Below are 27,076 nucleotides of genomic sequence, written 5' to 3' on the forward strand. Positions count from 1 at the left end.
AAAATATCAATGAGGGGATTTGGGTTTCACTAGTGTAGGCTAGAGTTTGTGTTTTTGAATGAAGTTGGTCAAGTCTACGCACACTTTCTCAAAACTAGAGTGACAGTCAAAATGTGAGCTTTTTCCACATGGAGCTATGTTTATTAATATAATATGAATAATTCCTGTGATCTAACCAAACCAATTTTAACACAAACAGGCTAACTTATATGATACATGATAAAGCCCAGCACCAAACAAACGACACAGCACAACTAGCACAGCCAAACTTTGACGTTAGCTAGCTGGAGCAGAAATACATGAACCTCGAACTTAGTCGTGGAGAAAACGTGATAGATATACGTTTATCTCAAGTTAATAGAGCAAATATTTGACTTACATTAATCTGGTGTTCGTCAATACGACTCCTGCAGCTGCTAAAGTCTTTACTCCTCTCTTCTCCTGACGGGGTATGTAATTGTTTTGTTTGCTAACATGTTAGCCCCAACAAAAGTTGATGTGTTAAACATGTAGCTCTTGTGTATTTCAAAAGTAACCAAGCATAAATACACGTTAGTAGGTGTAAAACTTGAGTCAACACAGGATAAATAGAAAAATTACAACATTTCAATCCCAGCCTTCTCCATGTTACAGCCCAATTAAGATGGAGCAACAGGTGCTAAGTTTTTTTTTTTTTTGCTAAAAGAATAACGTTAGTGGTGACGTCACGGGTCAGCGCGTGGCTTGAACTGGGGTAACACGAGGTCACAGTTAACACCTCAACTTTTAGTGATGATCACTGATGAACAATAATAAGAATCATAGACTGTATGATATGAATGGAGGAAAGTGGTAGGCTATAGGTGAAGGCTGTTTTAGATGATGTTAGGCTACTTGAGTCAATGCTGGTTGGGGCTGAAACCTACATGTCTGTAAATAGTGTGTGAAGTGTGAATGGTGGTGGAGATAGAAGCAAGATCACCAGAACAGATCTGCTCTGCCTCCTCATTGCTGCTTCATATTTGTCACTAACATGATGCAGTGCATAATGTTAAAGATGATGCTCATGTAGTGCGCAGAAGTGCAATGCAGTTAACCCTAGTGCTAACTTTGTGTCACCTGATTAGCTTTGCTGTGTATTTGCAGCAGTTCATTAACCTACATTAGGACACTAAGCCTAATAAGTAAAGTGTAGCCTTGCTATCATGCAATGACATTACACATTCTCTCTTAACCCTTTACCTACTGAGGCTAAAAATGGCCGTTTGGACATATTTTGTTATTATGGCTATAAGATAATAAGGAAATGTCGTATGTCTGTGTGCTTTGGCCCCTTTTTCCAGGAGTACTTAAACTTGAATTTCTAACATCTGGTAAATTATTATTGCACATGGTATGGAAGCGAGAGCAGTTTAATATCTCAATGTTCTTCTACTCTTAAGATTAGAAAGTACCTGTAAAAACAAATACGTGGCGTGTCGAGTGTCTGTGGTGAGTTGCATCTGGGTAGTGTAGGGACCGGTCTGTTGAAGTAGGCATTGTACTTTTAGTTTTATCCTTTAGTGAGGATTGACCCTATAAAAATGGTTTAAAAAGTGGCTAAAAACACAAGACAGACAAGTTAAGTGTAAAATGGACTTTATCACATTCACATTGCAATAAATCTCAATTTGATAACTTTATATGATACATGAGGGGGGTGATGTACACATTTTCCTTCAGTACATTATTTAATGCGATTCAGAGTGTTCTGTATAGACACACACAAATATACTTGTTTACAACGGCTGGTAAATACTGTTTAAAAGCTCTCCAGAAAATATGCTTTTAACAACAAACCACTTTGCAGAAAACAATTTGCCCCAACATACACACATGTGGAAAGATACACGCAAGACTGCATTTGATCTACAGGTTGCCAGGAAAATGCTACAAGACTGTGTCAGCTGAACCGGAATTATGTACCATGTAACAGTGAAAACAGGAAAAATTTTAAGCTTTGGTGATGGACTTTTCTTTAATTCTAATGAAATACTGAATCCTCAACACAGGACTAATACTTTTTAAATAATTTACTAATTTCCACATGGAAGCCTAATGAGCTCACATGGAGTGTGCAAATGTAAATATTCTACCCAAGTGAAACTAAAATAACTGTAAATGAAAATGGCTGACAGTCTTTAGTAGCAACAGAGCCATTGCACAGCTTAAGATTGGTGCTTTGGCCATTACCTCAGTGAAAAGATGATGTACCGTTATTTTGCAATTCTAAATTAGTTAATGGAGAGATAAGGTTTTCTTTAACGTTTTGAAGACACACAGTAAAACTTTAAAAACTAGAAGTCTCTCAAACAAAAAAGTGTGTATTAATTTTTTCCAAGTACTGACTTCCATCCAATATGGACCTAAAGAAAAATAAATCTAAAAAAAAAACATCCAAGGCATCAAAAATATAGTAAGACGCCATGAACAGACAATTCAAAATATCAACCCGAATATCTGAGCATCATTTGAAGCATACATTATGTCTTACCAACATAAAAAAAAAGGAGTGTACAGGACATTAATAGCTATTTGTGATTCTGTATTTACACTTCATATTGAATCTCTGAAGAACAATAGACATTTTGGCGCCCAGAGATAAATGGGTGCCACACTGACAGGATCTGACCTGCTGAACAATCAAACCCATGAAGCACAGATAGGGTCAAGTGACTCTTCATCAGAATAAAAATAAGTGGATTTTTCAATCATAATAATTTCACCTATAATTCTCTAATACTATCTTGAAAAAAATACAATAATGCATGAAAATATGCCAGGAGGATACTCATTCATTCATCTCTTTCTCTCACTCACTCGCTCACACATACACACACACACTTGTACACACACACACACACACACAACAACAGTTAAACTAGAGATGTGTAGAAAAGACTTTTTGAGTGGTTAACCACAGAGGAGCCGACAGATGGGTGTAACCTCTGTACATCAACAGCAGCATCTCTCCCTCTTTCACTCACTTTGACAAGAAGGAGACTCCATCTCGGACATGAATGGAAATTGAAATTGTTTTGCACAAAATCCAGCACACAGCCTTCACACACATACAATATCAGCTTGGCCTCAGAGGCAAAAAATTTGTGGTAAAATAAGATGAATAAAATAAAATAAAAAACAACATTCTGTTCTGGTTTTTCTACTCGGGCAGTAAGAGAGGGCAGCACTCGATCTGAGAATCTCTCAGGACCTCTGTGATGGTCCCCAATTATCCTCACACACCAAATCCCCAGCAGTGACTAAAGCCAGGAATGTTTTGCTGGTGTTAGTGTCTCCTGTCTTTCCCTCCTGCAACCCCAGGAGGCTTTTAAAGGCCAGCAAGCATAAACGCTCTGCCTCCTGATACAGAGGACATTTTCAGCTTGTTCGGCACAAAACATCACCTTACTTCGCAAGACCACAAAAACAACTCAGTGATTCAAAACTGTGAAGACAGACAGTAGAATGTACGTCATCTCAAACACCACTTCCTTCTAAATGCTCTGACACAGGACGTGGTTAAGGCTCATTGTTTTCGTTTTTTAATATTTACTTTTCTTTTTTTTAAAACTGATTTTGGCTGAGATTTTAGGTCCATGCTCATCCACAAATGCTTCTATTCACTTAAAGGGGGACACTTGTCAGTATACTACATGGTAAACAGGATCCTCTAGTGGAGAGAGAGGTTGCTTCTGCTAATAGAAGGAGGGAAGAAAAATGGAAGGAAAATGCAAATGAGCTACTAAATTTTAAACCAAAGTGACTTAACATTGCCAAAATAAAATAATCTAAAATAAAATAGACTAAAATAATTATCAAGAATTTAAGATTTTCACATGGCCTGCTGTTTTACTGATACTAAAAAAAAATCTAAAAGGAATAGTATTCACATTTGAAAAAGAATTAAACAATGGGGGGAATTAAAACAAAAATAATGAGCCCTAAATATGATCTGCTGGTTATAGGAAGAGGGCTGATACATGTTACTTATTCTGACTGCTGTCTTGCTTGTGTTAGCGGCAGCTGCTTGCTCATCTGTCCTGAAAATCTACCTCTTTAATAAATAGTAGAAAAATATTTTCCTCTTTTTAAGTGTTTCTTCCTGTATTTTTTTTTATGTGATTCACTGAAGATTTATTCCTACTTTGAAGTTCACAGACATTCATGAAAATGTCCAAATGTCTTCCCAAGCCATTTTGTGTAAGATCAGCAGCTACTCCTTTGGATAAAAAGGCAAAAAAAAAAAAAAAGTTGGGAGTGATTATCTGCAGAATCAAGGAGAGTAAAGCAATAATAGAATCCAGAACATAATCCCATATCAGATCCAGGTAAGTGTTGGAAAGTTTATGTTTTTTTTTTTATTCTTCAGAGACATCAGGCTGGTTTCACGAATGAAAGGAGTGCTCCTGAATGGAGGCTGGGACGAAGCCCTGAGGCGACAGGGGTCCATGCCAGACTACATTTAATCTGATCATCCACTGATCCAACAAATTGTTTGCACTGGTCTTCCATTTGAAAAATGAACTAGTTAGTCCTCTCTGAAGGCTTTTAGGTTCCAGTCGGGTCCTCTCCACATTGAATGGCCAATGAATGAGCTCAAACAGTGCTGTGTCTGCTCCCAATAATAATTGTATGCTCATACAGAGTTCCGAATGCCAAATGTCTTCAGAAAACAAACAAAATTTCCCATGTGATTATTCCCACTGGCTCAGGTCTTGTCATTTTCGGTGTTTTTGTAAAACTGTGTACACTTCCCAGCTTTTGGATTAGTATCAGTGAAGAAAGGGCTGAGATGGAGATATTGGCACAATCAGACCATTAGGCCCATATTATGCTAAAGATCCGTTCATGGCGGAGGTCCCAGCTGCTCGGTGGCACTACGGGTCTGTGTCCAGCTGTGGAGTTTTTCCTCCCTCCGTCCTGACAGTACCAATGTGTAATCAAGCACAAATGTGTTCTTTTTTTTTTTAATAATAGTCTTTAATTAAAAAAAGGGTCCCATCCCTGGCAGGCGGGGGGCCATGCCTTATTGAGGATCAGCACTCTGCGTCCACACTGTGCACGGTGACCGCGGCTTGCAGGTGATGCGTGTGCAGCGGATGGTGGTGTGTGTGCGTGTGCCGGTAGGGGTGGAACTTGTGGCTGAGCAGAGCAGCCGTCTGAGGAGGCGTGTCCAGGTCGAGGTCGTCATCGTGGTTACCGACGTCGACACCGGCCGAGAGCGGATCGTTGTTTCCGGGCGGATTCTCGCTGTCCTCCTGCGGACTCATGGTGCTGTAACCTAGACACAGAAAACATGGAGAAGTTAGCGTTACTGGAGAATGTCGGAGCCTGGAAGTTTGGTCATCAGCCAGAAATCGTTGAGGAGATCCCTCAAAAGAAAAAAAAAGAAAAAAAACTCCTGCCTGTAAACGCTGTCATCTTTAACACTTCACACAAACTGAATATAATCCACATTAACCCTACAACTTTAACTGACAAAAAAAAAAACACAAAAACCCATTTGATTATAGAATTTACCTGAAAACCCACACAATTTCTCAAAAGAAAAAGATAAACAGAATCCAACATGAAGCAACCACACTTGAGTATTATATCGCAAACCCCCTTCAAGCACTTAGTAAAAAAAGCAAAGGATTGTACCATAGGTTTGTGCACAAAGAAATGGGAAGACGCCATGAAAGAAACTACTCAGCAAATGACGCCCTCCAGTCATTCAACACAGAAACAAGCTTTTGAATAGAAGCTACAGTAACAGAATGTTTCTTAATGCCATACATTTATGGTGCGCTGACAACTAAATATCCCTGTTGGGCATTTTCTTCTTTCCATATGTTTTCAGCTTTCTCACTACAACTTGACAACAAAGGAGCATACATATTTATGACCACTTTCCTACATATCTTGCACATACGTTTAGCCCGAGGAGATGGCATCATAAGCCAATGTGGCAGTTAGGATACATGGGTAACTGGAGCAGTGAGAGGGCAGTACTGCTATGACAGGGAAAAGGGATTACTGGGTCAAATACTAAGTAAATAACAGATTGTACATAAGGACAGTAATATTCTATGACACTAGCTACAATTTATAATTTATACTACCTCTAAGTACCTCTACAATTCTGATGATTGAGATACTAATTATCAACTCTTACAGTTCAAAGCTCCTAGATAGAAGTCAATTTTCATGAAAACCTTGTAGTCCCTGTGTTGATGCACTTTTCTTAATTGCTTACATTTTTCATTTGAACTCAAATTCAACACAACCCTTCATCCAATGAGTGGGCTTCGTCACCGTTAGAGCCATGAAATCCATCTGAAACACCTAGTCTGACTATAAAAAAAATATTTGGTAGTTGATCTGGAAATAAACCCATTTTCCTTAATTCCTTTAGCACCGTGCTTTTTTAGCTTCTGAAATGACACCAGCAACATTCAGCACGCTGGGAACATCTGCTATTACTATTTGAGCAAATAACCCTGTAAGCCTGAGTGCCTTGACGATTATATTTATAGAAGAATCGTTGCCATTTTGGATGATGAAACACTAAACCTCCACAGATACTGAACCAAGTCATTTCTGAGAACGTGTATGTGTTTCTGTGAGTGTGTGTCATGCAGGCTGAAGGCGGTAGCTAGATGTATATGCATTTGTGTGGCCTTGTGTCAAACTGATCTCCCAACAACCTTTTCTATCCTGCAGACAGTCTAAACCGTCACATTTGCATCTGATCCCTCAAGATGCTTCTCAAGATTTTGTGGGTTTATGAGGACTTTGGCTAGATATCCACAGGCTAATTATTAGTCAGTCCAAAACCAACTGCAACTTTAAACACAACTCAAGTTCACAGCCATGCTAGCAACTTTATGAGGCTGTAATTTGTGGTGCTTGAATAAATGTTAATATCAGCATGCTAGCATGCTCAAAGTGACAGCGCTGATGCTAAATAGGTTTTGTTTACTATATTAACCATCTAAGTTTAATATTATCATTGGTTAATAAGCAAAAACACAGAAAAGGTCCCACAGTGTGTTGTCATGAAAAATAAGGACATATCCCTCATGTCTCAGTGAGGTGTCCTAAAATCTTGTGGTAAAGTCAGACTGAGAAGTTTTTTTTCCAAATTTCCTCCCCTGATTCTCCAAAGATTTGTCTGGCTTTGATACCAAAAGAAGGACAGCAGACAAAGAAAAAAGAGAGACAGAAAAATGAGCAGAGGGAGTGACAAGGAGAGAGAAAGAGAGGAGGGGGGGTTGCGGTAGGGATGGAGGGAAGGGGAGGATTAAAGAAAAGGGAGGGATGGAGACTTCAAAGGAGTTCCAGACTTGGAAGATACCAGCTTCAGCACACTTTATCCCCCTTTTCCCCAAAGCAAGAGCCGAGAGTTTCAGGCAGGTCTACAGCTAACTCTGTCCTATTGACGATTTTCAGCTGTATCAGGAAAGGTGATCAAATCCCTCTTAATGTGGAGAAACATGGGAAAACTATTTCACCTCTGGACCTTTGAGATTTCTGAAGACTTCCAGATTTTTCCTTTAACAGCTGGACGCAAATACTAGAGACAGTTGAATGTGAGTGAAAGACATGTGATAAAGTGTGTGACAAACTGAATGACATATCAGAATAGTCTGATATCATTGGAAATACTCTGCATAAATACCTGAAACAGCTAGCTTGGCTCGATCCAAAAGGCACAAAAATCAACCAGCACAAGCAGTGCTTAGTTAACATGTTGAAGTTTATTTATTCTATATAACCTACAATGAACATGGAAATGTGTTTCTCAAAAATTATCAGAACTACGCTAAGCTAACCAACTAGATAGTTTCACATTGATCATAAAGACATTGTAGTGGTATCTTCTTATCAAATGCCCACAATGAAGATTGTGTCCTTGGGGTTTCTTATCTAATGTTAAAAGCCAGAAATCATGCACAAATCATTCTCAATTGAAAATCCTCAATGTAAACTGCCAAGATTAACTTTGCAAACAGGTCTGGAAGTAAATGACTTCTTAAGTGAACTGAGCTAGAAATGCATATATTCAAATGTAAAATGTGTGCCTCCGCTCCTCTCTATTGCTCAGTTCTATTGAAAGTAAAACATTAGTTCTTTAATGTTAGTGTGTTTGGACTGAATGTGGAGAGTTATGCATAATGTTCATTTTGCTCTGGGAAGTTCTAGTCGTCCCGTGGAGCCTAATGACTGCAGCTGACAACTGCAACGGCCAAACAGCACTCTGCATGTGTGCGTCACTCACTTAACAATTATCTGGCCCTTTGGTGATGGTCTGTGTCTGGGCGTCACATCCTTATGCAGTATGAGTGTGTGGACTGTGGTGGGAGGGCACCTTTGACCGAACAGAAGAGCAGCAACTTTGTTGCGTCAACTTCTGAGTTTGTTTTACTCCCTGACGGTCTAACACCCCCTCTCTCTATTATTTCAAACTCATCTTCCTCTCTGTCCCTGTCCTCCTGCCCTTCCATTTCACTCTAATTTCCCCTCTTTCATCACTTTTGCATATCTGCATCTCTGCACTTGTTCTCAATTTTCCAGCTTTTTCTTTCTCATCCCCAGTTACCCAACATGAGACATTCTTTCTTGCCCTGGCTGCCCTTTTTATTAGGCCTTTTTAATCATTAAGTTTCACCCTTTCTTTATCTTTTAATACAAGAGAGACAATCCAGATGTCTTCCTCAAAAGATTTCTTCAAAAATTGCAAATGTGTAAAAAAAAAAAAAAAATCCTGTGGTGTTTACACTTATCTCAACTCAAACTTCACTATATATATATATATATATATATATATATATATATATATATATAAAAAATATAATCTTTCATCAGATACAGAAAAATAACATTACAGTTACTATAGATGAGCTCATCTTATTAATAAATTAATTTATCTGTTCCTCTACGTCTCTACAGTATGCCACACATCTTTATTCTCCCTGGTTTAAGCCGACTTGTCTTTGTTTCACTTTAGCCCACTCTCCCCCTCTTCATATTCATCCTCTCTGTCATCATCAGTTATGCAACAAGTAACATAGACACTCATTGCCAGGAAGTGGAGTGATGCCATATGTAGGTGGTAAGAGCCCATGTGGGTGAAACTATCCATCCACGCTCGTCGAGTGTCAGACTTACAAGCTCCACAAATGGTTACGGTGAACATGAGCAACTCTCCCAAAGCTAGAGACGAGTGAAAACAAGCTTCTGAGCTGTGATATAATGAAAAGAACAAACCAGGAGCTGAACCGCTGCCAGTGAATTGAGAGCTAACTGCGGATTTGTGGCTGTAACATTCAAAGGAGAATAATATTCATTTAAAAAGATGAAACCTAAGCCCCAAATCTGATCTGACAGTGAAGCTTAAAATTATGGTTTTAAGATTTCACGCTCCGAGTATGCTCACATACACATTAGTACCTCGGGTTTGACTTTTATCCTAGTTTTGATCCCCATTTACATGATCATTACGGTATCAAGGTTTCTGATCATTTATACCTTCATTACTCTAGCTCAGTCATAACAATCTACACCAACAAAGAATATTCACAAAACCTGGATAAGGTGCCATCATGTTAGAGTTTATTCTCCTTGTTTTTGTGGGTGGCAGATCCAGGTTTTGCAAAACCTGTTGAAGGCTTTAAGACCCTTAGATAAGATGTTTCTAAATGTGCAAATTCAGGATACTACAAAAATCATAACCATAACCAGGATACTAGTGTGCATGCAAACACACTCAAAAAAGCTTTTAATGTAAAAAAGAAAAAAAAAAGATATTAGTTCTGTTCCTGTCAGTGGGTCTGAGTCACTGTGGGAGAAGGTTAATCAAGGTAATCCAGACATTTTTTATCTCATGTCCTCCAGCTCCTTCTTGGCAATCCGGGGGCTTTCGCTGACCGGGGGGGGAGTCCCTGCTTGAATCTTCTCCCTGCTTCCTGATTAAACACCAAAAACCTTAACTGGCTTCTTTTCACACAAGGGAGCAGCGGCTCTGCTCCAAGATCCGCCTGAATATCTGAGCTCCTCACCCCGTACCCGGACAACACACACTTCTCTGTCTAAACAACTCAGCCTCCTAATCCAGTAGTTTGGTATAACACCTGTTGTTGTCTGTAGATGTGCTGTTGAGGGACATGGTTGTGATTATATCCTAATGTGCAGCAGTAGCGGCAAAACTTCAGCACAACTCAAGTGGCAAACAGCCCCTCTGTGCATGATCGGGCCTGTTTCATAACCAGCGGATGGATGACTGACTCATTTTCCGCAGAGCAGATTCTTTTAGATTGAACTTTCTATTGTATAACACCATAGGCAGATAGATATACTTCAATATACTGCACCACGGGGGGGATATTGCTAAAATCATCCTCATGCTAAGCTGATCATGACTATGTGTCGCCTCCTTGGCATCTTAAGCTTGATCAGGATGATTTTTAGTATTAGTCCAGTTTCAAAAGGTTTCAGTCAGAAAAAACACTATTAGTAAGGGATGGAAATTTTGACGATAGTCATTTGTGGTTGACAGCATTACTGACATTTAATACAAAAACTTTCCTCTCAATTCCTCTTTCTTAAAATACCGGTGCATTTCAGGCCAATGTGTAGTGTCATTACCTGCCTTTTTTTTCTTGCAAATCTCCCCACCTCTCTTAATCTATCTGGGGATCCAGAGATAAAATGTCTTACCATGGTCGCTCTCTGTCCCGGATCGCCCCCAGTACCGTCGTCTCCGCTCAGGAGTGTGTGTGTGTCTCTCGATCACCGCAGCTATAAATCGAGTGTTACTGACTGAAAATGAGGAGAGAACAGAGGTCAACACACAAAGGCCCAGTTAAGTGGTACTCCAATATGTCTACTGTGAAATGGGAAGGAATGATTACAGCGCTGTAGCGTTTAAACCATTATATTTAAATGTTTCTCCATCAGATGTCAAACAGAACTTACTGATTCCTCTGTCCTCGTGGCTGTCTTCATCCCTCTCGTCTCTCTCATTATCCAGGTTAGACATCCTCACTGACATTTCTGAAGTGATGTTGGAGGTGAAGAGAGTGGGAGGAAAGAAGCACAGGGCCGACATGAGGTGGATGCTACTATTCTTAAAATGTGATGAGGTATCACAAGCATGACAAGTAGGAAAGATATGCAAAACTCTTTTTCTCTATCAAGCCAAAACCTAACAGCAAAAAAGATAACGTCATGTTTATTCATTACACTGAATTAAACTTTTTTTTTTTTAACATTTCTTGCAGCAGATTCCTTGAAAATTATTCTCACACAACTATTAATACACTAATGGTTACATGGATGGATGTGGTTTCACATTCAGTCCTTATTATTAAGTTTTAAACTATATTAATGTTCTCATGCACACTATAACAGACAACCACCTTTCCAAATAAGCAAGTAAAATAGGAGTTGCAGACTTGCAGTTATGTATAGTTCACAGTCTTGATTCTTTGGGTTCACTGTGGTTTATTTAACCTTATAGTGTAGTTAAGGCCCTGTTGTTGAGCTCTGTGCACATGCACTTAAGTTTTTCCTCATTTCTGTCAGAGATGCATCAACTGATGTGGTTCATATTAGCTGTCTAAGTTTTGAATTTCTCTTCATCTCCTCATTTTCCTCCTCCTAAAAACTTGCAATTTTGGACAGTTGATTGATAGTTTGCACAAATAAGACATACATGTCTGTATGTGGGCGTGCGTGCGTGTGCCTTATCTGAAAGCATCTAATCGGTTTAGTTGATAAAACATCATACTGAGCCTGAAGTTGGGAAAAGTTGTGTATTGTTCGTGCAACCTGCCCCACGCACACACACTCAGATGCCCTGTGATAACAAAGCTGCCATCAGCTGTAAGTTGTTTCCCTAACTATCAAACATAACTTAACAAGGTTGTAATTTTGTTAGATTTTTTTGTCAGTATTACTGGGTAATTACAGAAAAAATATAGCAGCAGCTGCTGCTGCATGATGCTAATGTCAGCTTTTTAGCACCAGCACCACTTGCCACACTGATTGTTAATCATGCTGCTTTAAAACTTTCTGTCTTTGATGTTTAGAGAAATGTCATGTGAAGAGGAAACTGTAAAACTACTCACTTAAACTGAAACTGAACTGAACTATAAACTTCACTTTATAAAGGTGTGTGTATGTGAGAGAGAACCAACTATCGGTCATACGCACCTTGTGCTGCCAATGGTGACATGTGCTGGTGCGAGCGCCTGTGAATTTGGTGTCTGTATGCATACACAGCCAGCACCAACACCATGATGCATCCCATAATGCCCCCGGCAACCGGACCAACAGGGGCACTCTTGATCATGTTCAGAGATGCCACCTCCTCATCTGCAGAACAAGAGAGAAGAGGAATGGGCAGAGAGTTGTTTAAAGAAGTTACAAAGGATTTCAAAAGGATTGAGAAGTGAAAAACAACAAGCTGGTATCAAACAGCTCGGGCTCAGATCCCAGCTCATGCTGCGATGTTGCTGCATTTTCTACTATTTTTTCTATTCTCTCATCAGAGGGAAATGCCATAGAAAAATTATTCAACAGCAATCAAACAGCCACTTCCCCTTTGGAAAAAAAAACTGATGACAGAACTAAAGGAAAATAACCAAGCAAGCAACAGAAAATATTCAGCCTGTACAGCTACGTAGGTTACATTTCTGTTTTCTCAAGGACGGTAGAAATAACTAGAATTTTGTCTTCTTCTATTGTTGCTTGTTTGTTTCCTTAGGCTATTGGCTAACATAATGGCCCACAGTGCATTAAGGAAAAATGTGTCATTACTGCTGAATCAAGCTAAAGCGTTCTACTTGGCCACAGGTTCCCTATGAGACACGCTGATGATGCAAAGAGTCTGACTGGCTCAGCCACATTGCAAACACACAGAAAATCCACAATATTCACAGAGTAAAAGATTTCTCCAGTCTTTCTTTGGTATAAGAGTCTCACCTAGTAGCCCCAGGCCATCTGCATAGGGACTCTTGGCGCCGACGATGCCCCCGAAACACTCCTTCTGCAGGGCGCAGTATGGCTTGTCCAAATGAGTCTTACCATCACTGTCCACCATGCACCACTCACAGTCCAATACACCAAAACAGTCACTGAAACATGACACAGAATGGAGTTTGTTTTAGAGATTGACCAAGTGGTTTTTGATTTTTCTTAAATTTACCACATCATTGATAAATGTATATTTAAAAAACTGCTTTTTGTTTCATTAAATTGCTTTGGATTCTCTTTTTTCCACAGACAAATTCAATGTCAAATCCAAATTCAACTTAAATCTATACTTACCATTTACTACCACTGGAGGGCACCATACATTACCAGTAATATTAATAGTCGATTTACGTGTCTCCATGGTGTCTGCTGGAATAACAATATGTTGGTATGTACTGTGCATGTGTATGTGTGTGTTGTTTAGTGCGTGTACCTGCTGGTGTATCTCTGGCTACAGCGGGTGTTGATGCACTGGGGCAAGGTATCATGTAGACTGGGATCAATCACATTCAGACTGACTGGCTCCTGGTGCACCTCGCAGCTGGGGTTCCTGTGCAGCACAAAAACACGAGGTGAAAATGCTGAATGGTGGCGATACAGCAACATGTCCTTGGTCAATACATTCAGCCAACAAAATCCATCCAAATCCTCGCATGAAACACGATTACACAGTAAAACTGACATAAAAAAAAGAAAGAAAATCCAAGCATAAACACACAAAGTACTGTCTTTGGCCTGTCAATATATGTAAATCAGCTTTAAAAAGGAAAACATCAATGCTGCTTGACACAAAACAGGCAGTGAAAAATGATAATTGCACATCTTCCTGAAATTAAAGAGGGATTGGCATTTGAAACACTGACGTGCTGTCAAAGGCTGCTGATGGCTGATGAAAGGAGGTGGGTGAAACAAGAGCGACGGAGTGAGAGAGAGGAGGATGTGAGAGGCAAAGAGCATGATAGACAGAGTGGTAAAAACAGTAGAGGGGAAGACTAGGACACATGAAACAAGAGAGAGAGAGAGATGTAAAGCCGAGGAAACACCCACAAACATCTCAAAAGCTCCCAGGATGTTTGACGCACGTAAGTGTCTATAATTAAATTTATAATAACAGGACCATGAAAGGGACGCGCTTCAGGAAACTACAGGCAAGTAGACAGACTAAGAAGTGCAATAATACTTTTATAACACTACATATAATGATATAATATAATGAGAAAAATTGTGTTGAGCCTGCAAATAAATTAGTTAAGTCACATAGTGTTGCAATATCCGACATTCACACCAAGTATGCCAACTCTTTATATCCATAACCATATCTCCAGGGAAAGGGAGAAAACAAACAAACAAATAAAACTGTGATATTATCACAAATAACACTAAAAATTTTAATTGAGTATAAATTCTAGTATTAAGGACTATTGTTTTGCATTGGCTTCTGTTATTATGTGTGTTGTTTTTAAGACAACCAAATAGACACACTTGAAGCACTCAGGGGAAATTTAAGATATGACTACACCTCAGGGGCTACATTACAGTGCTTTATAAACAACTGGTATTAAAGCATTTTTCACTAGTTGTTTTTTCTCCATGTGACATCATGAAGATCAATCCAGGAGTAGAAGTTGTGGATATAAATGTGGTGTCTGAACGCTTCAGCACTGACCTGTTTTCAGCGTTGGTGAGGTTGCCTGTGCACTCATTGACCTCTAGAGGGCACTCACATGGACACTCACACTCATTCTGCTCCATCCTGAAAAACACAGATAGTCATGTTCAGTGGGAGAAATGCTCATCGCTGTCGTTTACCATATTGGCTGTGGTCATGTAATAACGACTTACAATCATCTAGATATGTAAGATTTAATTTGATGAGTTTTCTCCATCACATCTGGATCTAGCCTTTCTAGTTAAAGGGTTATTTTTATGAACTTATACAACAAATATCATCCATATTGCCAAGGTGTCGCCTTCTAATCAGTGTGTGGGTGGAGCAGAGACCTGTGGCAGTTGAGGCAGAGCCGGTCAACGGTGCTGCAGGCGCAGAACGCCAGAGAGTCACACGTCTCGTTGACGATACCGGCGAAGGCGTTGGTGCCAGGGATCCTGGTCAGACGGTACTTAGAACAATGGCTCCCATGAACCAGGTTGGTGAGGTCCCCCTAAAAGAAGATTAGAGAGTGAAATCAATCAATCAATCAATCAATCAATCAATATTATGTCACTGGTTACCTGGAAGATTCATGTACCTCTGTACCTCTAACCATATTTTACCCCCCTTCAAAAACAGATGGTTTTCTTCATAATTACTCATAAATACAACACAGGACCCATACACATAAAAACAAATCAATTAAGTAATTTGAAAGCAACTTATTTAGAGAAATGTGTGACAATGAACATTATCAATCTATAAGTGGACATAAATTAAATAGAGTATAAATTAAACATGCTAAAGTTGCAACCTTAAACTGGGATAAATCACTCTGGGACTCAAGATTACTGTAACTACACAAAAACAGTGTAGGAAAATGTCATGGTTGTAACACCAGTGATCACCACTAGGAAGCAGTGTTACACTATTAAATATTAACATGTTAGGCCTTTAGTGAGTGAGGAGCCTGTGTCAGACACTGAAGCATCATCAGTCTGACATGTGTTCTCCTGTGTAACCATCCATACAGGAGATCCGGTCTCTGACTCACCACTATGCTGGTGTTGAACTTGTAGAAGCGCTGCACAGTGCGGTCGCTGAAGCTGTTGCACAGGTTCTTCTTGACAAAATTGGGATGGTTGAGGATGTCGTTGGCCACCAGCGGCTCCTGCCATCAAAAAGAGAAGAGGGACAAGTTGAGGAGGGAATATAATTTACTAAATTTATTTGTTTTCTATTACTATTTGTTTTTTTCTGTGTGTTTTTTTTGCTGTTGTTTGCTTTGTCTTTTACACTACCTTACATGTTCGAAATAAAGGCTTAATAAATAAATAAATAAATTTGTCTTTTTGTTGATGACAGAGTATGTATAAGACAATCATTGTACAGGTAAATGGGAGTATTTTTTTAATAATAATATTTTGCTATTGGTTAAGGACATGTTGGAGTGACTAATACTACTGTTGCATGTCTGAGTGAAAGAAACTTTAAATGGTTCATTTATATCTGATGTGATCTACATCGTTGTGCATTTGTCTTTTGGTGCTTTACCTTGTGTGTGATGTGCTGTTGCTCTGCTGGGGCATGGCCTTTGGGGTCAATGAGAGTGGGATGTGCCACCAGGTAGCCTCTGTCCTCCATAATGAAACACCTACAATGTACACAGATATGTAAATGTCAGTTCTTCATGGGTTGACAGCAGGGAAATTGTTTGGATTGATTAAAACAATATATAACAATATGTATTTTTCCCTGGTGCTAAATTCAGCTTAATTCATTTGCATAATAAACTCCATTCTGCTTCCCTCTGTTCCTTAAACATTCTGCCAAATATTGCTCCTCTCTACTACACACCCCCTTTGAGCTAATCCTGTTTTATATGGCCCCTGAACGCCAGCTGAGAGAGCATGAAGGAAATGGAGGGAAAGAGAGAGAAGACGGGGGGAAGAAGAGGGGACCGCAAGTGGAGGGGGTGGAAAAGAAAAGATGAAGAGAAAAAAAACCAAAAAGGGAGACATTAAAGCTGGAGAAAGTATGTAGGACTGAGGCAGCAGCTACGCCACATCTCCAGCAGGAATGCCGTGATAATCAGCTTATCTCTTTTTCCCCTCTTTTTTTTCTCTTCTTGATCTCTGCAAGCTGAATTCTTGCTCAGTAAAACAGAAATTTTGCCAATCCAAAAAAAAAAAAATCAGAGGGAAAGGGACAATGATTTGCAGAAAGTGGCAAGAAGAACAGAACACGAGTCGACTCATCATCACGTCCATTCCCTGTTTTTTTTTTTTACCTGATCTTGTTGCCTTTGTCCTGGTTGCAGATGGGCAGCAGGTCCAGCAAGACTTTATAGAAGTAGCGAAGGGTGAAGTCGATGCCCATCACTGCAACTGCGTAACCAGGAGCCATCTGAGAGCTGAAGAGAGAGAGAAAGAGAAAGAGAGCAGAGGAACAACAAACAGAGGAAGAAAGCAGGAAAAGGTTAAAAAAAGAAAAGAAATCAAACTTTGCTGTGATTGCACTGAGCTGCACACTCAGAGTAATTGTCTGCTGATCTGTGTCTCATTAACCTGCAGACCTTTGGGGTTACATGAATGAAAGTCTCACCTAAACTCAAAACACACACAGCAGCACACCTGCACGCTCTGTATTTACAGATTACAGGCTGTGTGATTATATGCTCACTGAGCCAGCACACAACAGCACACTAATCCTGCTTCATCAGACGTTGATACTGGCTGTTTGTGTGTGTATACTGAACATTTTGCATGCACCGTGGTAAACAGTTATTGCACTGATGCAAACAGTGTCACCGGTCATTGTGATGAGTTGCACTAAACTAGAAACACAAACATGTTAATCTCAGCAGCCAAAGGGAGCTTCAAACTCACTCTGGCTGCTGCTCCAACTTCTACAACTTGGCCAAAGGGACGTAACTCAATTTGTTATCTGGCTCTTCCTCCTTCAGTGGATGGGAATACAATGACTTGCTCCAGGCGACTTTGGAGGAGTACATACTTGAAGATAACAGTGGCTGAACCCAGACCCTTTGGTTGAGGAATATTATGTCAGTCACTACACAGCCCCGCAGCAAAGCTGGTCAATGGTCTCCTTTTAGTTTCCCTCAAACTATTTCCTGTCTTGAGAGATGGTGAGATCTGGCAGGAGTGACTTCCGGGCTCCGAGCCTAACTGTCCACAATCATGTCTGTGCTCATAATAACAACAACAGTTGAAACTGCTGATGAGCAACTATCCAGTAAGGCACACTGATCATTTTATTGCCCAAGTGTAAAAAAAAAAAAAAATCACAATCACAATTCAGAGGAGTTTGTTGTTTTTCTTACCTAGAGGCGTGGATGGTGTGGCTGATTGTGACAACGTATCCAGCCCCGCCCACATCCAGGTACGGCCCCGTGAAGGTGATGAGGCCGGGGTTAGCCACAGCATGCTGGTACCTGCATGACATATCACACAGGCGGAGGGTTATCTCATATAGTTCATACCACCTCATAACTTTCCCCTGATCGTTTTAAGATGCTTCCAGAAACTAAAGAATGTGACCTGTGTGTGAACTTTTCATGGGAAGACACAAATTGTCCTCTTTTATTGATGATCATAATTATTTTTATTGACTTGTATTGTAGTGTTGGCTCATTTCTATTCACAGTTTGATGAGGAAGGATAACTGGATTGAACTTTGTTAAGGGCAGGGTGTAGATCATTAAGCACAAACACGCACCTGCATTTTAGACACATACTCATTCCCTTTAACTCCTACCAACCCAACAAGCTTTCATACGGCCTGTTGCTTTCCTAAAACACGGACACACACACACACACACACACACACACACACACACACACACACCTTCACTCCTTTTCTCCCCCTCTTCACACCCTCCAAAGTAAGCCTCACCATTGTCTGCGGGTCGGGTCGAAGGCTTTGTCCATCAGAGATCCTGGGTAAATCCGGAGCACCCCACTGGGGGTTGCTATGTAACGGCGCACAATGTAGCAGTTGAGGCTACTCATTTCCATTAGTGTCATCCACTCATCCGTGACGTGACTGGTTGCCATAACCTCGTTCCTGACAGAGGACTGCAGAGGATGGAGGGATGGAGGCAGAAGGGTAGAAAGGAAGGGGAGAGGAGACAGAGGAGGCAGGAAGAGGAATATAGAGGGGAGGGAGGGGGTGAGAAGTGAGGGATTTAATCTCAGGTTGGTTCAGATGTAAGTCGACTAAAGTCTGGGAAACTTTTTGGCTTCCAAAACCGAAAACGACAAAAGAAAGAAGTTTATATTGTTTTCATACAGGCACAACTATGGTGCAACTAAACTAAACTAAACTAAACTAAACTAAACTAAACTAAACTAAACTAAACTAAACTAAACTAAACTAAACTAAACTAAACTAAACTAAACTAAACTAAACTAAAATGGTTCTCCTGTATCTCTCTGTTGTAAAGAAATTAGAATAATTCTGGTCAAGAAATCACATATCAACCATCATTCAGGAATAAATCAGACTTGATAAGCCCTAAAACCCCAAACAACACCCTGAAAAGTCTGATCTCAGCACCATTTTCACAGAAGCTTCAAGGTTTGAAAGAGGTGATCAGGTCACTGGAGGGGGCCTTTAAGACCAGCCTGGGAATCAGAGCTGAGACTGGAGCTTAGAGTTCAAACTCTAACCCCCTGCTCCCCCCAGGACAGGAATGCACACAGACTGCCAAAACCACGTGGGGGTTTTTATCCCTGACTTAAAGATGCAGAGCTTCATTTGAAATTTGTGAATTTTAAGAAGTCTAAAAATGTTGACTCACTTGTCAGAATTAAAGATGTATTAAAGCAACTCATACATGCATAAAAAAAATCCACTCAACTGCCTTGGGGCAAATAAATTGTGCTTAATAGTGTTTGTACATATTTGCATGTGGGAATATTTGTGTACATGTGTGTAACCTGACCGCTGGGCTGGCTGCGTGCCACATGTTTGTCAGGTAAATAGCATGAACCCCTGCGTTTGAGTGCACGTCCCACCAGGCTGGCTTTTGCCATGAGTTGCACGGAAGTTTCCAGGCTTGTGTGCTGCTTGTTGTGTACCTTGAGGCCTGGGTTGGCTATGAGCCTGGTGTTATCACTCAGGTAGGCGGTGTAGTGCTCCACCATGCGCTTTGTTTCTGGCTGACTGAGGTGCTCATAGGGAGAGGAGAAGCTCCCGGCTGCCAGCATCACCGTGGGGGACTCTGGGAAAGAGACGGTCAGAGGTGTTTGTTTTAAATCAAGTTTGTAGGCAAAGTTATTACTTCGAGTTATCGTACATCGGCTCCATGGGGTGTGGGATTTGGTGCCTTTTCTTACCGACGGTGGCGAGCTGTTTGAAGTGCAGACAGGAACTCGGTTGACCCAGCAGGTCTAAACGGTGGTAGAGCAGCTTTGAGCTGGGAGCCGTGTTCAGGTTCTTCAGCTGCTTTACTGGGATCTCGGGCTGCACGTACACGATGCACAGGATGAACGACGTGTCCTGAACCTACAAGGACAAGACAGGAGAGAAGGAGGAGGAGTTACCTTTGTAAATATTCATCCCATTATCATCACTGAGAAAACAGCTTTCACCCCCAAGAACATGCTCTGCAACCAAGGTGCGCCTTTGAATAAAACACAGGCCTTTAATGTATCTTATAGGCTACGCTCCATCATATTTTGTCCAAACAAGACACCAGGGAGACTGTGACATTACACACACACTCTCTATCCCTATGTGTCCTCTTTTTTCTTTTCTTTTTTTCTGTGTTTAGCGTCAGACATCATAGCTGGTGTTTTATAGGCTGCAGGCGTCTTCCAGAGAAGATAAATGTGTCCAGTTTAACAACTGCTTTCACCCGACTGAGTCTAAATGAACCATGCAGGACTAGTCTGGTCTGAAATGTTGTTATTAAATCATGCAAACTGTCAAATCCTGGGTAAACAGCTTCAGAGAGATCTAGGAGCTTCTGGTAAATGAAGAGGAAACAGTTGAGAATTCACCACATTAGTTTAAATTCCGGTCAGAAAAATGTTCATGAAATACAGAAAATATGAAATAACAAATGAATGACCTGATAATATCTGGCTGACAAGAGTGCAGAATGGAGTAGGAAACAACAACTCTTTTGGATTGATGCACCCTCAGTCAATTTAATATTTTTCTGGCCCTGGAAAGTTCATTTTAAAAAACACAGACAGCGGCCAAACCCATGGCAAAGGTGACGTGTTTGAACTCGCCCGTGTGGAAAAAACCCCAAAATGTCAGAAGCTTTTCAAAAAAGGCTAAAAGTGAAATGCCTGAATTAAGTGTGATATTTTTGCTCCTGCCAAAAGTCTAAATGTCAGAAAGCAAAAGGAGTCAATATGGCGTGATGTTATTGCTGTCCTGATGCCACTTGTTCCTAAAACACGACACTTAAAGGTCTGAGAGGAACAGCAGATCCGAGGAGGGACAGACAAGTTTCTGGGTGTAGGAGCGCTTGGTCTTTATTACACCAGCTCATTTAAGGTGGCGGGGCTTTGGTGGAGACACAAAGGCTGGGGACATAAATCTATATACTGCTTTTAGACAGCGGTGGGGTAATGATAAAGAGCCACAGACAGAATAGAAGAGTTGGAGAGAGAAAGTACTGTATATGAGTGAGTTATTGTCCCAGAGTGATAATGCCTGACTGGCCCTGAGCCAAAGATGATCATTTGTCTCTGGTCTGTGTGAATGAGCAAATTCTTGTTCTGCTTCAAAGATCCCTTTCCTCACTTTTCCACATCGACTCCTTTGCAGGTTTTTTCATGTTTTTTCATGCAACTGAAAACAAATGCACTACTGTATATAAGCCTATCTTACTGTAAATGGCTTTAAAATACATGTAGGTTTTCTTATTTTTATGTGTTTGCAAGCAGAGAGTTGGTTTAATCTGGGCTGAAGGCAGAAACTAAACCTAGTAAATATGTCTTCCTTTTTTCAGTCTCGGTCGTCAACACCATCACATACCAGCTTCCAGGCATAGCTGACGTTGTATGCGTCTTTGCTGTTGTCCCTGAGCCGGTTGGTGTGCCAGGACAGAGAGGAGTTGACTGGAACGGCGATGACCTGGCTGCCCAGGGGGAGGCTGTGAGAAATACACACAATCAGTGTTAAAACAACGTTACGTATCCATAGCTGACTGCAATCCTGTTTTTAAATGAAAGCTACCGTCAATTTTAAAGGCGTTTGTGTTTTTTAATTTTTTTAATTAAGTGATAACTTCCTACCTGAGGATGTTATGTCGGACAGCAGGGAATCCTGGGATATTCTCGTAATGGATGATGTCAGTGTGGAGGGGAGCCTCTGTCATCAGGTAAGGCCGTGTGAGCGACGGGTGCATCAGGGTGTAACCTGGGAATCAAACAACAGCAACATTAAATAGACTGCTAATACATACTGAAACAAAAAGATATGAAATAAAAACTCAATTTGAATGATTAACTGGATAAATAAACTGTTGTGAAAGAGAAGGACGTTTCCGGTCGCTGTTGATTGAGAGAAACTGAACGCACCTGAGCTTCACAGCAAAGTGTCTTAATACTTGCGTCAGTCTGGTATTTAAGATTTTCCTTTCACTTTGTCATTACAGGATGTAGAAAGAGTCTCTTTGATTTAAGCATTAAGTCACAACATAACATCATAATCTGAATCCACCGTAATAGATTCCAAAGGCGGTTAAAAAAAAAACTGCATGTTTCTATTTGGCAATGTGGAATTACTAAGTCTTACTAAGCAGCTTGTCACACCACATAAATTTAAACATTTGTAGATTCTCCCAAAGTCAAGCTGTGGGTGGTAGACAGATCACACTCATAAAGACCATTTCTTTAGGCAATATATATATACGCACACATCACATCATTACATCCACTCATTTGGCAGATGCTTTTATCAAAAGTGACTCACGAGTGAAGGACAAGTGAGCGCAGGAGGAAACCTTGGCATTAACTACCGTACTACATCTATTGAATAAGAGCGAGGATTTCAAGTAAAGAGCTGCTCATTTTTTAATCCCCGACATCCAAAATTTAACCGAAAAAAATAACAACAACAACAACAACATTTAGCCTGTTGTAACGCAGCTCCAGCACAGCGCAGAGGAGGGAGGTGCTGTAATAGACACAGCTCCGAACAGCAGCAGGAATCGTTTTGGGAGCCAAAAAGCCCCGAAGAAACTGGATAAAAAGCCCATCTGTTTTGAAGGGAGTCAACAAACAATTTTTTTTTTCTTTCACAGTTCTAATACACTGTGTTTATCTAGTGAAAAAGAGAGCGTGTGTGTATTTAACAAAGTAGCAGCAGGTGTGGTGAATCACACTCATGAAGGAAAATCCATCTGTGGTATAAGGCATCTCTGTTCTTATTAAATACAGCAAACTACAGTGCTCTTCATACATAAGTCTATATGTAATTGCGCTCAGGTAGCAGCTTGTTCAATGCACATACAGTCTCATGCATGAAGTCAATAAATAAGATCATCTAAATGCAGAAATATGTCTAATATTCGTCTGAGTCTTGTCAGCTGCATATTTACCTAATTATATTTACCTAAACTCTAATTGGCAGCGATTTGAATACCAGCTAATAACTTTAATGGGAGTCATTTGTCAGTGTTCACCAAGTTGCTGCACTAATAAGAGCTGTGCAGTAATAAGCTATAATTTGATGGCATATTTATTACAATAATAAACATTTTAGAGGAAAAAAAAAAGAAGTTTGGATGAGTGGAGTAGAGGAACAAAACTCCCGCAGCTGCAAAAATTAACTCGCAATAATTAACTTTAATTTTGAAAAATTCTGATGCTGAACACACCAACCAGCCAGGAGAGTGCCTGTCATTTATTCTGAATGTCTTATAACTGTCCTCCACCACACTTTACCTCACCTCGTAAAGTCTCCCACCTGTCCGTCATCTCCCTCGCAGCCATCCTTTAACTTTTTCACAAACTTCTGCTGCTGTTCACTTAAGCTTTTTGCTTTTTTCTCTTTCCTCCTCCTTGAATTTAATCACCATACTTCAGCCTCCCAGGCCCCGAACCATTTACAAATCAAGCCTGGGTAAAGATCCGTCCCCAGAGTAATATTTCTAGTTTTTTTTGTTTTTTTTAAACAGTTTTTTAAAGGGGCGGCATTTCCAACAAGGTATGAAATACAAGTTGAGAAGCACATTTATCCACTAAGGTGTGAAAATCAGACAAACTGCAAGCGCTGCACAAACTCTGCCCTTCACATTCCTGACATTCCTTCTTACGACAGCGTGCATTTTCACCTGTGTGTTGGCAGCAGCAGACACAGTGTGCTTTCAGGGAAGACAGAGAAATACTGCAACTGAAATTTAGATAATTTTTGCTGGAAAATAGCTCTGCATGGCTCTGTGTCTACATGTTTGAAGTAAAGGAAGCTGTTGTTAAAAGTATGTAACTATGTACAGTAGGTGTGTTTTAGCTGAAAATGCATTTTTAAAAAGCCAGTTTACGGGTTTCCAAAAAGTTAGAAGTTGATTTCCACTACCTCTCATCTCAGCCTGACAGGAAGACAACATAACCCACAGCAGTGTTTCCACTTTCTGTATAACTATCTGTCCATTAATGACACTTGTCCACAGGCCCACAGAGCACCAGTGTACAGCACCAGTGGTTCAGTCAAGACCCCCTCAGCTGGGGCCAAGACAAACCGAGACCGGACGTGAGCACTACCGCCCTGCACTGTGGCAATGCACTGAGGCATGGCTCAGCCCAGAACCAAATGCCAAAGAAGTGCCAGTGCTACCAAGAAGACGTCAATTAAGTCTAATAAGGGATAATGGTCGTGGAGGAAGTTGAAGCGGACAAAATAAAGTGTAATTCTACTTGTATGTGAAACAAGAAGACCAAAATAATCTCTTTTCCAACTATTTGGAGTGTTTCTCTAAGACCGTGACAAATGAAGATTGATACCGCTGGAGTTTATAAGACTGCAAGATATTTCCTGATGTTTGTTTAGGTACTGGCTAAGCAATCTCAGCCACAGGCAGTGAGTGACTTTGATTTGTTCTGCTGTAATGTGTATAACCTGGAGGAAACTTTATTTAGACAACAGCCCATAACGATTAAAAGCTTTATTTGCTAATACATCCACAAGTGGCTGACCGCAAGTTGAAAAAAAGAAAAAGAAAAGGGTGGCAAGCAGTACAGTAGATCCTGCTCATCAACAACAATAGAGCTGGTTACAACCGCCGCCTGTTTTTATATGACTGACCTTTGTTGTCAATGAGGAAGGTGTATGAAGCCAGCGAGTCTTGGTAGTAGGTGACATCCTCTAAAATGTAGGCCAGGTTCACGTCCACCCCGACCACGCCCAGCAGCAGGTTACCAAAGTAACACGGCCGACTCACAGTCATAATAAACCCTGGAGAAAGAGGACGAAACGAGCTTCAGGTTAATTATTGAAACTCATGTTGTGTTACTGTAACAATTTCTACTCAAATTTAATTGTGATGTTAGCTTGTTCATTAGTTGTTTCCAGGCATTAGAATCACCTCCTGTATATGTGATGTCTGCTTCTAATCAAGAATATAAGCATAATCTTTATCAATATCATGTTCAAGGGACATTTGATGCTTAGATTCTTATTTAAATGAACAAAACATTGTGGACATGAATCAGTGGGTCAGTCCCAAATTCTGAGTTGTACCAAATCTGAAAATGTACTGAAGAGAACTGATGCTATTTCACTTTTAATACTCGTTTTGTTTTTCCTTTTGCACAATACTAGAAAAAAAAAGTTACACAGGTAGACTGATTGACACAATAAATGTTGAGTTACAAACTGCCACCCACATGATGTCATTAGGAAATCCAGTTTAATCATCTGGTCATTCATTGACAACAAATGGTCCATTACTTGGTCATTAGCTAAGGTGTCACTTAGTATCAACCCAGACTACTCACCGTCTCCCATGGGGTCGGTGTAGGGCAGGCTGAAGCGAGCCAGGTCGATCATGCGGTTGGGCAGGTTGATGTAGAAGCGGCCCACCGTCGTCTCCAGGTTGCTCAGCTGGTTCAGCACCATCATGCTGCCCTTCACCACCGGCATCACCGAAGCTCCGGACGAACCGGACGACGACGCCAAAGAGGAGCGGTCTGCCGTCCTGTCCACGCCGTACTTCACCGAATTCTGCTCGGCGAGGTCCCTGAGGAAGGCCAGCTCCTTCAGGCCTGTTACTCCCTCTGAGGAAGGAGGGGAAGGGATAGGGGATGAGTTTAGGACCGGGCGGGAGAGTCGATGACGGAATTTGTTTGATTTAATCAAGGAGGGATATTGAGAGCAAATCCGTAACTGATGGCATGGCTAAAGGCCTATTGAATGGAGTAATTGTGCAAATGAAAAGAGGAGGGAGTGGTTGACAGGGAGGTAAAAAGAGTAAACAGCTCTTCACTAAAGAGCACATGACTCAAATTCCTGTTATAAAAAGGCAACTGACAGTTCTCTTTCCCCTCTAGCTGCAAAAAACAATTCCTCAAAGGGGCTGCAGAACGGGAAATCACACTCCTGTGGTCAAACAGCCTGAATTCATCAAGTATCTCTAAGACGAGGTGTATTTTAGAACAATTAACCTCACGCAGTTCACATGGTGAACCTGCATGAGGCCTGTATTCAACAGGATCATTAATCAAAGCGCATATTACATGTTGTCACAAGGATTTCTCAGATTGATTTGACGTCAGCAACAGAGATTTTTCACATACGCAGGCCCTGACTTGCGATCCTATGTCATGATCTCCATAGGCTTTATATCCTACGATCCCATGCATCTGCCAGAAACAACTCTCATCTGTCACGCTCAGAAATCACACCAGGAATAAATCCCTCCTCACTTTAAAGAAATGCAGCGGAGACTTTATCTTTCCAGCCTTCATAAGGTCATTTAGCGGAGAACGGATGGCTACGGCTGGCCCCTACAGCTGTCACCTGAAACATTTGGCATCACCACAACCTATTAGGGCGGATAGAGCGCAGAATGTCTGCCAGTATCCAATCATTGACTGGATTACAGCAGAATCCCTCTCTAATGCCAAGGCTCTGCTCTGCTGATCATCACGCTGTGGGCGACTGACGGGTGCTGGTGTCGTCATGGGTGGCAATGTCAAACGAACACAAAGGGGAAAGTTGCTGACAGCACAGGTTTCTCTTCACTTTCATATTTGACGATGACTTTTCACACTGTTCTTCCGATATGTTTGTCCTCCTCACATACTGAGAATGCTGTTACTGATGCTCCTTCTTCTTTCCCATCAGTTGGGAGGTAGATACAAACAAAACATGGTCCTGAAACGCTGCTCTAAAAACTCCACT

At 40.8% G+C, this 27,076-nt stretch overlaps 1 protein-coding gene across 1 annotated transcript in view; it reads right to left on the bottom strand.

Moving 5' to 3' along the window:
• Positions 1 to 1,600: 1,600 nt before the first annotated feature.
• cachd1 (cache domain containing 1) overlaps positions 1,601 to 27,076 on the bottom strand; it is an 83,445-nt gene continuing 57,969 nt past the window's right edge. The window contains exons 9-27 of the mRNA XM_085774880.1: positions 25,672 to 25,950; positions 24,980 to 25,129; positions 21,970 to 22,093; positions 21,710 to 21,827; positions 20,053 to 20,221; positions 19,795 to 19,937; positions 18,608 to 18,789; positions 18,036 to 18,146; positions 16,983 to 17,105; positions 16,247 to 16,346; positions 15,747 to 15,863; positions 15,043 to 15,203; positions 14,708 to 14,794; positions 13,475 to 13,591; positions 12,991 to 13,142; positions 12,220 to 12,381; positions 10,981 to 11,058; positions 10,723 to 10,824; positions 1,601 to 5,302 (exon numbers count right to left, since the gene is read on the bottom strand). Coding sequence (XP_085631006.1) covers positions 5,058 to 5,302; positions 10,723 to 10,824; positions 10,981 to 11,058; positions 12,220 to 12,381; positions 12,991 to 13,142; positions 13,475 to 13,591; positions 14,708 to 14,794; positions 15,043 to 15,203; positions 15,747 to 15,863; positions 16,247 to 16,346; positions 16,983 to 17,105; positions 18,036 to 18,146; positions 18,608 to 18,789; positions 19,795 to 19,937; positions 20,053 to 20,221; positions 21,710 to 21,827; positions 21,970 to 22,093; positions 24,980 to 25,129; positions 25,672 to 25,950 — 2,720 coding nt within the window. The 3' untranslated portion in view covers positions 1,601 to 5,057. The remainder of the gene's footprint in view (positions 5,303 to 10,722; positions 10,825 to 10,980; positions 11,059 to 12,219; positions 12,382 to 12,990; positions 13,143 to 13,474; positions 13,592 to 14,707; positions 14,795 to 15,042; positions 15,204 to 15,746; positions 15,864 to 16,246; positions 16,347 to 16,982; positions 17,106 to 18,035; positions 18,147 to 18,607; positions 18,790 to 19,794; positions 19,938 to 20,052; positions 20,222 to 21,709; positions 21,828 to 21,969; positions 22,094 to 24,979; positions 25,130 to 25,671; positions 25,951 to 27,076) is intronic.

The sequence above is a fragment of the Trachurus japonicus genome, chromosome 4 (genome assembly GCF_045865225.1).
Source record: "Trachurus japonicus isolate A0001 chromosome 4, Traja_1.0".
In the NCBI taxonomy this organism is placed as follows: Eukaryota; Metazoa; Chordata; class Actinopteri; order Carangiformes; family Carangidae; genus Trachurus; species Trachurus japonicus.